A 13,819-nucleotide genomic window follows, 5' to 3' on the forward strand; every position below is an offset into this window, starting at 1 on the left:
TTAGAATTATGGGGAACAAAGAAGCCTCTGATAATGTGGTTTAATTGGTATTATTTATGTGACATATGGTTGGAAAAAAATTAAAAACTGCCAAGAGTGACAAAAAGCACAAGCTTTGTAAACATGAAGAGTTGCAGCCTTTCAGAGTGAATCTCAAGGTTCATCCATCCCAGCTGTCATAGGGCGAGTCTCAAGGTTCAAACATCCCTTTCTCCATATACACTTAACTAGTCTATATATCACCTAAATGAGGAGGCAAACTGGCTATCAGAATATGCAATCTGCAAAACCAAACCAAATACCAGTATGAAGATACTTTTACATATGACGTAAGCTGCCACATCTGTCATGTTTCGTCTACACATAATTACACATAGTATATATACATATACACAAAATTCCCAGAATTTACATGACAAGAACATACCCCAAATTTCAGTAGAGTGTAACAACAAAACATGATTATACACATTAGTTGTCATTTTGTTTGTCGTCATCCCGTTTACAGCCCACGCAAAAATGCCAAGAATGCCAGAAAATATGTTAATGGACATGTTTGCGTTGAAATGGTGTGAAATGCTGCTTGTAAACTCAGGAATATACTTATCAGCGTCATGCTGATGCTAGTAGTTACTGCACAGGGGAGAAGTCAGATATGTTGTAGGTGTGTAAAGGAAAACAGTGGCAAGGATTTGCAAACTGAATGCAATGATGCAGTGAAATCCACACATCAATAGAAATACAATAGAGGGAGATATGGCGGTATAGTTTTCTTTATTTCACTAATGGACAGTGTACAGAAAATGCTGTGCTGCACTTATAAAATTACCACATGGTTTATAATAAATAAACACACAAACACAGACATGGGGGATGTAAAGAGAAAGTAACAGGTTTCCATAACATGACTGCACCTGCCTTCTTCTTAACCCAACAGCAAAAGAGATGCAGGAATTTATGCTGTGTCGTTTAACTCAAGAAGGTAAAGCTGTAGTTAGTCTGTATTTTATTTGAGGGAAAACACAGAGTCAACAGAGACAACAAAAACAGAACTGAAAAAAGTAAAGGAACTGTAGGGAGCGCTGGGAGGAGATTCGGTTAATTAAAAATATAGGAGTTGGCTGTTCACGATATTTATCTTGGATCATACTCTTCTGATAAAACTCCCCCGTGAGCAGGGCGAGTAATCATGAAGCATTTTTTAAGTCTTGGACACAAGACAGACAGAACCACAGTGAATTCGCTTATATGGCTCTTTTTCCTCTCCAGCAATATTAAGTCTAAACAGATGTGATTGATCTCCGCTATGAGTCATGTTACTGAAAACATCTGTGACTGACCACCAGAAGAGGCAGACATGAAGGAGACTTGAAATCTAAGCACCTGAGAATCAGTACCTGATATTCAACTTTGCCCTTTGGGATAAAAAAAGATACAACATCAAAATACTGAGCGAAGGATCCTAGTTTGGATATGACTTTGATGATCAGTTTTAGTATCTCCAAAACCACTGATGACTTAGGACTGTTTGGGGATAAATGACAGATGTCTGATGTTTACACTGTTGGATACAAATTATTGAAGCTATATAGACACATATACATTACATAAACCAATCATAAGTAGAAAATGTATAAAGCAAAATAATATATTTCTATATTTATACATTATGCATTAGAAAATGCACTTGTATTGATGGAGGTAGATAGCAAAGACTCAGAGGTAAAAAGGCAAATAGATGCTGTGCTTTAGAGGAGAATTACGTGGCTGTAAAATCAGACGTTAAATGCAAGAATTTATGTGTGCTTTAAGAGTTTATACAGTACAGAATATGAGGTGAAAGAAAAAAAGTGGCAGGATGCTGCTAATATCCTTGAGTTACCCATCCAGTAATCTGGATTGGAGGGTCTGGCTTGGCTGGCAGGGCTGTCCTGCACTTGGCAGGATGCTGAGAGTAGCGTGCCGCCTCAAACAAAGAGGAAAGAGTTGTCAGAACACTGGCAGCGCTCAGAAGAAAACTGTTGAATCCAGGAACCGTGACAGCCCGCGACTGAAGCTGCTGACCAGAAGGTCCTAAAGAACAGAGGAGCCCATCAGGCATGTAACAAATTCCTTTTAACTTAAGCTTGAGTTAGGAATGTAATGGATGAACATATCTTCAGTTATCTTTCAGTTAGCTTGTTTACCTGGTGCCCCTTACACCATCGCCTCCACAGCGATCTGACTTTGCCATGGCATCACTTTGACACTCCACACAGACAGCAGTCTCTCTCATCAGTCGAGCGGTCCACAGTTTGAGTCTACATGCCGCGCTAGCCTGTTTCACTTGCAGATGCACACAGTAACTGCAAGCAAGGGTAAAGAAAGGGAAAGAAGGTGTCAAAGTAGAAGACTCTGTTTACCTGCATTCATTATCAAGTCAAAAATATAATGCTCAAAGGCAAATAATATATTTGAGACTCAGAAACACATCAATGATCCAGTCAATCACATCATTCATGCTCACATATGAAACCAGAGCATTTCAAACAGAAAACACAGATGGAAAATGTTCAGATGAAGAAACAGGGGCATGTGCCAGTTTTAAGCTTTCCAGTTTCTGAAAAATATCCTGCTTTGTTTAAAGTTACACTAATGGTACAAACAAAGTATCTCTTCTTTGAATTAAGAGGTTTTACATATCAAGGCATAATAATCATCTGGTCCTTAGCTGGTCTTAAAATTAATTAAATACAACCTCAGGTGAATAAAATGTGACATATTACACTCTGTCTTTGTTTATTTAACAAAAATAAAAGCCAACATGCAGACGCACTGTGTGATAAACTTATAGCTTAACCCTTCACCCCAAGATCAGACTGTGCAATGCTCAGAGAAACTGCATCTCAGACTTTAAAGTTCTCAGTGCTCTCAATGCTAAATGTTAAAACTCGTGACAATACAATCAGAAAAAGTCTGAAGAAATATGGATGGTTTGTAATGATTGACAGGGAAAAGCCTCTTCTCTCTAAAAGGAACGTGGCAGCATGGCTTAGTTTTGCAGAGTTGAGATGTTTTGCACATCTAAATGCAGCAAATCAGCACAAACGCCTCATACCAACTCTCAAGATATTGCTGCTAAATATGCTTTCACAAGCTATAAAATCGTTGGGTGTGCTTATTTTTCACATTTTGCTTCTTCTTCTTTGTCTTTTCACTTGGTGCTTTTTAAATAAATAATGACATGGAGTAATATCTCATGCATTGCTGTTTATCTGACACTGTTTTATTCCCTGATACTTAAAAAATTAAAATTCAAAAAGGTGTACTTTACTTTTATCGTGACTGTATCTGGTGACCCAAGTTTAATACTTTAATTACTTAACAAAGTAAAAATTTGCTGATAAGTAACACAAGTGATTCACTTGTGTCTTGATCGCCTGGATTATCCCATCGTAATCACAGCTCAGTCTGCACAGTAAAAGGGACAAATAAAGCCTTGTTTTTCTGATAAATGGGTTAATTCCGCTATTTATTTTGCAGCTGATTCAGACAGGTGTGACAAAATATTACCCAAATTTGGGTGACTTGTCAAAGAAAACATGAAGTTTCCCTTTATTTCTTCCTCAGATTATTTCAGAAATATTTCAGAAAGTTGTAAATATGTATGAAATCCTTACTCTGTTTGCCTGTAAGACATAAAGTATATGTCTGCATGTCTGTAGTGGGATGTCTCTGCTTTGTTTCCTTAACTTTTCCACAGTGAAACCTTCTGTTAAATACTTGTTTTTTTGACTAAAATTTCTGTCTTAAAAATTGCAGACAGATATTATTTTCTTTTGCTGAGCTTTTACAAGCTAAATCTGCATAACAGCCTTGTGTTATGGTCCATCCTCCCTTATTTTATAATGACCTTGTCTTAATGTCCAGTCTCTAATATCCACTAATATCCAGATTTAAATATACATCCAAAGACAACTGATCATCATTTCACTGTTATCGCTGTTAACCCTCACTTCTTCAATTAATTTCAAAGACACCACTATTAATATACCAGATGTCTGTGTGAAATTGCTCTTACTCTGTAAAATTCATGCTGAATCAATGCCATTTATGAGTAATGCACTCCCAGTCCCCTGATGTTTTGTTTCAGTCAAAACAAAAGTATCCAATGTCCATTTTAATTACTGAGAAAAGCTGTAAGCTGTCAGGAAGCCAGCTCAGATTTTTTCCCAGAGAACATAATGAGAAGATTTGTAATCAGCTTAGATCAAAGATCAAATTTATACAGCGAAGGCTTTTCTTTTTAAATTGATTACGTCTGACTTATCAGGAAAGGTCAGCTCCTGATGCAAATATTCAATGACAGAGTTCATGTTACACACCCAAAGTAATTTTGAGGACGTGCTTGCTATAGCAACCTCAGTCTTTGCCAGTATTCCCTAATCTTTTGGTGCTCAGAGTTGACCTTTAAATAAAGGAAAAACTGGGGGAAAATATGGTATGAACCTGTTGTGAAATCCACCAGCCTTGGAGTTAGCGGAAGCAAGGAAAATGTTGAATAAGTGCCTTTATTCTTGAGTGAGATGCATCTGAAAGTTTGCTGGCAAGAAAAGAAAGGCTACTGTTTGTATAATTACGGTGATGGTATGAACTCAAATATGCATATTAAATATTTAATCAAAGGTTCTACAGCAGTGCTGACTGACCTGCCAACTATTTTGCAATTCACAAAAAAAAATGTTTAAAGAAGTTCCAGCTATAATCAATGCTGAAAAAATATTTCAGACACAACCAAAGCACTTGCAACTAAAATGTAGTTCAAGCTACTGAAAGTACATAAAAGATTTTATTAAAATATAAAATCTTTTATGTTATTTCTATGTAATAATTTCGCCAGACAAAGCCGTTAACCATGACTCACAGGCTAAAATAACTCAAGTAAATTACCAAACATTTAAAAAAGGGCATCTGTAATCACCTGCCACTGCCCCGACAAATCCTACACTAGAGACATGAAACAAAGCTGGTATCTTGCGGTTTGATAAAGGACTTACCTGGCCTTCTCCTCCTTCATCAGCATGTGTGGTCTCCTCCAAGGGTCCTTGAAGTTCCTCTTGAAAGAATTAGGCAAGATTTTTGCGACTTCTGGAAGTCAGGTATAAGCACGGGCAGATGAGAATTAAAAAGAGGGCAAATAGGTCTAATAAGCTGTTGCATCCAGTAAAGATCATACTTATAAAGGCATCTACTGTTTAATCTGAGCAACTCAGCTCTAAGGTAAAGTGAGTTCAGCTTTCCTTGTAAGTTTTCAAAATGTTTTCCTGTCTTAAGGTTTTTTAATTACTTGGAAAAGTGCACAGCTGAAGACAGAATAGGAATATCCTTTATTATTCCTCAGTGGGGAAATTCAGTTGTTCCATCAGCAAAGTGACAGGCAGATGGAGCATGCAGACTCAAGATTTGTTTCTTACAGCAAAAGAAAGTTAACAGTTGTCCCAGATAATACCAAAGCGCTTGTTTAATTTGTAACAGTGCTAGTGAACTGAACTCTGTAACATACATAAATGCAGAAAAAGTCAGGCTGTCACCTTTCGCGGTGCTGCATATGGCGTTGTTTCCGAAGCATCCTCGACGTTGTTTGAGATCAGGACAGGGTGTACCTCCATTTCTAGGGGGAACAGATACTTGGCGACTCCTTTCCGTGCTACCAATTCCACATGAAGATGTGCATGATGACCAGGGACCCCATGATCCCACCACACAGTCAATGGCTGCTAGGGAATCAGAAAGCCATAGATTAGCTTAAGATTGCAGGAGTTAAATGGATTATAAAGTAATATTTCTTCATAGATTCTTCAGTGTTACTGGTTGTTTAATAAAGTTAGGGGATTCAAGGTGAGATTTACATTTATTTAAAAAGACTGAGGTGTTTAAGAAGAAAAATACCCTTCTTTCTGATATAGTAAAACAAGAGGTCTAATTATGAAAAAGAATTTATCTGTAGTCCAGAGGGAGCTGCAAACTTTCCCCTAATCTTTGCTGTCATGTACCATACAGCTTAAAGTGTAGCTGCAACAGATGCCCTGATATAGACTTTGATGCCAGTCCACTGAACATTTACTTGGGTAGGTAGGTGGCGAGTGACTGGGTCACTACCATGTACTTATTTCAGATCAGCCTAACCCCAGACTCAGGAAGTCTGCAACTGAGGTCAAATATGGGGGGACCATTTAAATAAGAGGCTAATTTTGCATCCTGTTCTCTCTGGTTTCCCTCTACCCCACACTTACACGCAAACACACACACGGACGCCCGTGAACTCAGCACGCCACATAAACACAGCAGTTTTAGTAATCATACTTCCTGTTCAGTAGGCTGATTTAGTTAATTACATCAAGCAAAGAGGAAGCTGTATCACTTAGATGACTGCCTTGATCAAAGCCCCAAAACTCCAGCAGTAATCAAGAGCTTTTCAGCACAGAGATTAAATAGGAGCAGACATTTTAATAGTCTTGTTTTTACAAGGAAGGGCATACTTCACAAACACATAAACAAATCAGGTAAGTTCAACACAACAGTGAACAGCTGTAAGCATGTATACACCATAATATTTTTAGAAAGCCTGACATTTGTGGTTTAGAGCTTTTTCTGTTTTCATCCTTTAAAATAAAAGTTTGCGACAATAAGAGCAGGTGCACCCAGCTTGAAGCTTGTAGACGTTGGTGGTGAAATTACAGGGAATGGGCGGATAAATATACCATAACTGAATCTAATCCTCCCTCTTCATTTAATCTCCCTTACACTGTCTTTATAATAGACACTCACCCCACTATACAATGTCGTGAGTGAATAATTATGTGTGTGAACATGAGACAGAGAGAGAGAGAGAGGGAGAGAGTGCTTTCAAGATGCCGCCTGTTTGGTTCATTCCCATGGTCCTGTTGGGGGTTCGGAGAGGAGGGGGGGGGGGGGGGGGGCAGCTGCCTCAGTGACACAGCCGATCCACAAAGCCACAGTGGAATCTCTGCATTCCTGCACATTAGTGCTGCCCACCTGACACTCGCCTTTCCCAGATCACCACACACAGCAAACAATTTCTGTCTGATAAATCATCCCACTTAAACCTCTTCTATCCTTTCCCTAAAATACACAGGCATGCTCATTTGCCTCTGTAAACGTGATGAGATACATGCACTTTCTTGAAAGATTACTCAGGGTGGGATGGCATTAGACACTACAACCCTATCAGCTTCCTACCCTTGCCTCCTCCACCTCTTCTTATCCTTGCTCCTGTCTTCTTGCCTTTCCTTCCCGCTGCTACATCCTCTGACGTTCACGGGCAGCTTTCATGCCGCTGTTTTCCTTTCTCATGGTGGGAAAAACACAAGCAAGGAGTCCAGTTGAGGTATTTGCTTCATAGCAGAGCGTGCAGTGAAATCAATAGGGTTGGCTAGTTCCCACACCCGGAGGAGAAACAGCTATTATCCCTGTGATCGACACCGACATACACATAAGCAGGACTAAGGCCCTGTCTGGGAGTCTCAGCCATTTGGGCTGATTTGCCAGAGGTCAGAAGGCAATTACCAAGCTGTGGTGGTCCCTCAGTCTGCTTCTGGCACAACCAGTGCAACAATTCCACCACCCACATGTCAACCCTGCTGACAGTCTGACAGCCTAACCCACATAGTCACTCTTGTCCCCTGTTTGCATTGTTAATGAGAAAGTCTTCAGTTCGAAAGCTTGCCACCACCTCTGACCTCTGACCCCAATACAGGAAACAAATGGCACTTGTTCCCAGCATGTTCAGCTTTTGTCTTTTGGAAAAGCTGATATTTTTAACAGAGTTTCTGAGATAGATTTTAGATGTGCGTTTTCTTATTTTTGGAGAGCAATTTAACTGCATTATTCTGTCCAGGTTAAATCTATTTTTGTAATTTAACTAATGATATTTCTCTATTTTCTGTTTTCATCAAGATTATTTTCACCAGTTTACCGTAAGTGTCATTAATATGGAAAACAGGGAAGTCGTCCGTTTCAGTGAACCAGCAGCACCACAGTACAAATCTGGTTGCTGTCAAAGTTTAAAGTGAAAGGACTTTGCTTGTCTATGACTAATTTTTCAGGCAGCAGGCAAAGCCTCAGACAGCATTAAACTAAACAGAACCAATGACCAATGATCCAACATAAGCACTTTTATCTCTCAACTTCTGCCAAACTCCAGTCACTCTTGTTTCAGTGGGATAATAGCCTTTTGGGATGGCATTCCTTTGCCTTTCCTTTTATTCTCCTTGAATTCTACCTCCATTTTAGGGTCTCAGACCTGCCTGCCCAATTTGCTTTATCTTCCACTCCTTTGATTACGTTGTCCCCCACTCTCCCTTGTTCTTCCCCCCCATCTGTCTCCTTTTTTTGGTTCTGAGCTTCACTCACTCACCCACCCCCTCCCTTTCCTTCCAGCCCCATCTCTTCTCTGATGAGACCCAGATGTCCAGCTGCTCTGGAGGACCACTGCACCTCAAAGCCTCCACGGTCACCCTCCCTTCCCTGTCTGGGCCTTGGTCCCATCAGACAAGCCTTATAATCTTCACCAAAACAGGAACCTCAAGCCTGTTAATAGGAGTTGAGAAGACTGGACTGAGCCCTAATAGCAGGTGAATGTTTCCTATATACAAGCAGGAAGGGCGGCCATCTGCTGCAAATGGCTGGGGTTGAGGGGAGAAAGACAGGACAAAGACATGCTGTGGAAAAGAGCCAGAGATTAATAATATCTAATGCTTAAATGCAGGAACTTGTATAAACACATAGTGTGTGAAAAAAAAGGTAAGTGAAGAAGAAAAACTATAACAAGAAAGAAAAAGAAGAATTACAGTTAGAGGCTTCACAGATAAGGCGATCTTTGTCTGTCTGTGAAACACGATTAAATTTTTCCTTTCAGGAATGGAAGCATTAACAAAGTTGAGTAGATTACTCGTGTAGTTGCTTCAACTGAGCTTCGGATTTGACATACACTAAAAAAAATGGAAGTGCTGACAAAAAATAAAGATTATCTTTGTATTTTTCGTCAAACAAAAAGGTTCTCTGTGTGAAAATGCTCACTATTTGCTCACCAACACCATTAGTCTGACAAAAACCTTGAAGCTGCAGAGGAAAGAAGTCTAGAAAAAGGGAATAATGTACTGAAATTACCTTGACCTTTACCTGATGATAGGTGGACAGAGTCAAACACAGCAATCAAACACTACAGACAGCCAAGGCAGGAGTTTCCCTTTGCAAGCCCCCTTCGATTTAGTGATATGCATATGCACCTTCATTTGTGCGTACAGTAAGTGAGTGAAAACTGTTAATGCCCTTCAAGCTCAGCAGTGTTTTCCTGTCAAGAAGAAACCAGATGCTGCACATCAGATTTGCAAAATGTAGCATGTGAGTGCCAAGAGGTGTTTAACATATTTGTCCCAAAAAAAAAAAAAATCCAACAGCTGGCCTGTTTAGTCTTCATTATGTAAAGACATTCCCTACTAGCAGAACAGAGAACATGTGGGATGCAAGGAAGAAAAAGAGGGAGTGAACTTAGGTGGAAAGAGGGAAACATTGTGGCATGACAACATACTGCACAGTGCCCTAGAGAAAATAAAGAGAAACAGAGAGGAGAGAGAGAGATGAATGATGAGCAAAAGTCTCATGTACCAAATGCAGAGGCTTTAATGTATTTTCCTGTTAGGGTGAGAACCACCAGAGGCTGCAGTAGAAGAGAGAAGCTGCCCCTTCTTGCTTCATACTGCCCCAAATGATCTCTAGAGTCAATGAAGAGGAATGGGAGCTTATCGTAATGGGAACCATAGAGTTAAGATTGAAACTGGTGTATGAAAATCACTTCTATAACAGGAGACAACATCAAAGTCCTTCTGGAAGCAAGTGTTACCACGCTTCAACCATCCTTTAATGCCTCTGAGACCTTATTTGGCAGTTGTTTGGGGGCATTATCCAGTTTAATTTCATACATGAATGGAATAAACAGAGAAATCTGACAAAACCAACTTAAAAGGTGTGCTGATTTTGACCAATACTTTATTTATTTATGTACTTTATTGTGCCCCGTGGGGAAATTGCTCTCTGCATTTAACCCATTCACTTAGTGAAGCAGTGGGCAGCCATTGGGCACCCGGGGAGCAGTGTGTGTAGGGACGGTACCTTGCTCAGGGGTACCTCAGGGTAGCTGTTAAGGGGAATCGAACCCCCGACCTTCCGATCATGGGGCAACCACTCTACCTACTGAGCTATCCCTGCCCCTACAAAGTATGTCTACATACAAAGTGTCTGCTCTGATGTCACCCACTCAAAGCACTGTGTTGAGCTCCAGCAAACAGGAGGTAATTACAGCCTCCAATAGTGTCACACACAAACTGCTTGATGTGTTGCAGAGCTTCAGGATCAACTCTGAGTGTTAAGTGGGTGAGGACATATCAGGGGGCTAGGATGGAGCAGAGCCAAGCCTGACGATAAATGCTGTGTTTTTACTGTAAAGATTTTCAGATTGCATACAAAATGTTTATTGATCCATGTGGGTTCGTTCTTATGTTCAGACTGTGAAATAAAAATTAAAAAAAACTGCACAGGGCAGCTGTGAGCTGTGATAAGAGCTGAGATAAGAGGCTGTTACAATGATGGCTCCACACTAACCTGAGCTCATTTCCTGTTAACATTCAGCTTGTCAGACACATGGATCTGGTTTGTGAATGGCAAAATGATGTTTCTGAATGGCAATCTAGCTGATTGTTAAATTAAAAAGAAATCTGGGTCTGTTCACAAAGTGTTGCTTCCTCCCTTGCTTTCAAAAAGTCACATCTCTGGTTTTACAAACACTGTAGAGTTTATTTATTTAGTTAAAAAAAATCCACTTTCTAATGTTTCCATAACAATAAAAACAGCTTGGCATTGAGAGCAAAGCCAAAAGAAAAACTCATGTGTATGTTAATCTTAACTCTTTCATGTGCAATTTAAAGTAATATACTGATGTTTATGAATACTTTAGCTTATCTACCCCCATTTCAATTTCAGTCCAACATTTCCACCACACTGCAGTAAAGGACCACATCACTACAACAGTACTGTAAACAAAATAAAAGCAGACATGGCACTTACTGAGATGAATTGCTTCACTTGAGCATATTTAAAGACAAACAAACTCAAGTCTAATTCAGCCTAAATTTACAGAAACTCAATTGTTTAATTTAAAGTAAAGAATCCTGAAAATGCAAAAATGGCTTAAACCTAATGATGCAAAAGGACTAAAGATGCAATAGGGTAAATCAAAAAAGGAGAATTTTTTTTAAAGTAGAAGAAAAAAACCTCCCAATGTTTGGAAATAAGCAGTCCTCTCTTTTCTAAGCCCCTCCCACGTAACTAGAACCAGCATACGCAGGTGGCTGAAAAGGGGAGTTAATACTGACCTTTGGTTTCGCAATGCATTCAAAATTCTTCTCTCTACTTGTTTACTAATATGTCTTCATTCCTGAATAATCCTCTTCATCCTTCATGCTACTTTATGCCACCAGCCTGATCTGTTTTAAAGACATTGAGTGAAGTCTCCTGTCATGGCCTAGCTCTTCTAAAGCCTGACAATACAGCAAAGATGAAATGCTGGATCCTTATTCCATTTTAGATCCCTTGTATTACCATATGCTCCTTAGCTGAGCTTTAACCTGTACAAAAACTAGTGTAGCTCTGATAACGGCAGTATTACAGCTAAAATTGATTAGCAGGTGTTTATGGGCTCTTTATAGTAAACAGTGAGGTCTAATGAAGTGTATTACAACTGTCCTTGTGTTAGTTGTGTACACAGTTTTAAGTTAGTGATTGAAGTCTGGATGGGGCAGCCTATTCACATCACAGAACAGATAAAATACTCAAACCAGCTTGTATATAATAGTGGGATTGCTCCACAGTTTAAAAGCTCTTTTCCCTTTAGGACTGACCCCTCAAGTGTGCTTAAGAGGGTCACATTCTCAGGGTATTTATGCCAGAGAAATCTCTTTGTGAACTTGAGTAGTGCCGAATACTTCACTATAAGAGTTGCTTTTGTTACAGGTCAGAGTGTTTCCTGTCTGTCACATCTAAGACATAGCTCCACTGTAATTCTGACCATCTTTGGCAGTCTGTTTCCATGGTGTCTGTTCCCTCATTTGTCCATATATAGCAAAAGCCTGGTTGATGATGGGGGGTTGCCCACAAATACGTTTTAAGGAATAAGCAAATGAGTGTTTCTAATTTAAGGTCATTTTTCTGGCTTTAAGACGAAACTAATGTTGTTATGGTCTCTCAGACCACTTAATGTCCAGGCTGTGCAATGTGAAGCTGTGATGTGAAGGTCATGAGTCGAAGCTACAAATGTAAAACCACACAAGGCAGACAGTAGTCACCTCTCGCTGGTCACTTAAAACAAAGAGCCATATTGGGCATATTAAAAACAGCTACGTGTAGTATGTCTCACTCCCTACGTGTCACCTCAGTGGCAGCCATCCCTCCCCAAAACTAAACAACAATGAACAGCAGCAGTCATTGGATAGGATTCAAAACATATATACACTACATACCTTATTTCTTCCTCGCTCTTTGAGCTTTCAAACTTCAAATAGACAAAACTGCTGTTATCTGATATCAAATGTCAGCGAGCTCAACAGAGCAAACAACTCACCAGATATTTGGCAAACGCTCTGATAGTCCTCGCAACAGTCTCTTGTTTTCTGACAGTAGGTATCGCAGTAACACACTGTTTTCCTCCTGGAGTACTCAAAACATTCGTTGTTCCGGCCGGTGCAGCAGTTTGGGCTCTCTCGCTCCCTGCAGCCTGCTTCAGCCTGTGGAACAAATTCTCCGCAGAAAAATGCCAAAAATCCCCAAACGACAAAGCCAAGACGCGCTGAGCTCCATCCATACGCTCCCATGACGGAAATCTTTCTGGGACCACTTGCTCCACACACGCTGTTGCTGCTCTGTGCTGTTGTTGCCTTTTAAAATAATAATAATAATAATCAAATAATGTTATTAAGGTGAAATTTGTATTTTCTATATAAAATCCAAGTGCAGCATGGTCCTGCTTGTGCAGAAAACGAGGTATCTTCTGTGTAAACGCCTGGACGAACAAGTGACGCGTAAAATTTAAGTGGAGTCGTGCGCGCTCACTAACTCCTCTTTTAGTGAGCAGGACACCGCCCCCAAGCTACTGTTCGGTACTTACAGACTTACAGCACCAACCTTGCGCTCTCTCTCTAGCTTGTGTGTGAGGTTTCAGATACATAAATAAATATATGAGTTTCAAAATATTTTGGCCCTCTGCTGCTGCCAAGATTACAGTGGAAAAGTAAAATAAGCCTCAACGAGGGCCTGTATAAGGTCTGGAATCAGACACATTTCAATAAAACAGCTGCATACACCTGAAATGAAAAATGCATGCTACGCGATTTCTGTTGCAGTGAGTGTAAATATTGTGTAACAGGTTTTTGTCCATATCAGCTCTTCCGATCACAAAATCGAATTCAGCACCACGGACAGCGGCCTGGTCATTTTAATGTTACGTTAAAACTAAACGAAAGAGAAATCAACATTCAGTCTGCAGCCACCGTGCAATTTGACGAGGTCCTTTTGAGCCGCAGCAACAAAATAATGTCCACTCATGCCGAAGAACTAAGTGCATCCATCCCGCTGAGAGAAAGACTGGAGAACAATGAAATTACTTTCTCTTCACTGGCTCTGGCTGGAGAAAAACAGCCATGGCGGATACTGTAAAAGCACAAATGCAAAGACAATAGCTTTCCTCCACTTTAGTTACGGTCACAAACGT

At 40.0% G+C, this 13,819-nt stretch overlaps 1 protein-coding gene across 2 annotated transcripts; it reads right to left on the reverse strand.

Moving 5' to 3' along the window:
• Positions 1-739: 739 nt before the first annotated feature.
• Positions 740-13,206, reverse strand: LOC309718570 (somatomedin-B and thrombospondin type-1 domain-containing protein). Of its 2 annotated transcripts, none has more exons than XM_082553943.1 (5): positions 12,674-13,206; positions 5,571-5,753; positions 5,037-5,127; positions 2,187-2,345; positions 740-2,073 (listed from the first exon to the last, which is right to left on the reverse strand). In XM_082553943.1, the coding sequence occupies exons 1-5, from the start codon at positions 12,921-12,923 to the stop codon at positions 1,968-1,970; spliced, it is 789 nt and encodes a 262-aa protein (XP_082410069.1). In that variant the 5' UTR covers positions 12,924-13,206; the 3' UTR covers positions 740-1,967. The 2 variants fall into 2 exon arrangements, with proteins under 2 accessions (XP_082410069.1, XP_082410068.1); XM_082553942.1 differs by having other exon boundaries at positions 5,571-5,756.
• Between the last annotated feature and the right edge of the window lie 613 nt (positions 13,207-13,819).

The sequence above is a fragment of the Aulonocara stuartgranti genome (assembly GCF_965226115.1).
Source record: "Aulonocara stuartgranti genome assembly, chromosome: 12".
NCBI classification, from domain to species: Eukaryota; Metazoa; Chordata; class Actinopteri; order Cichliformes; family Cichlidae; genus Aulonocara; species Aulonocara stuartgranti.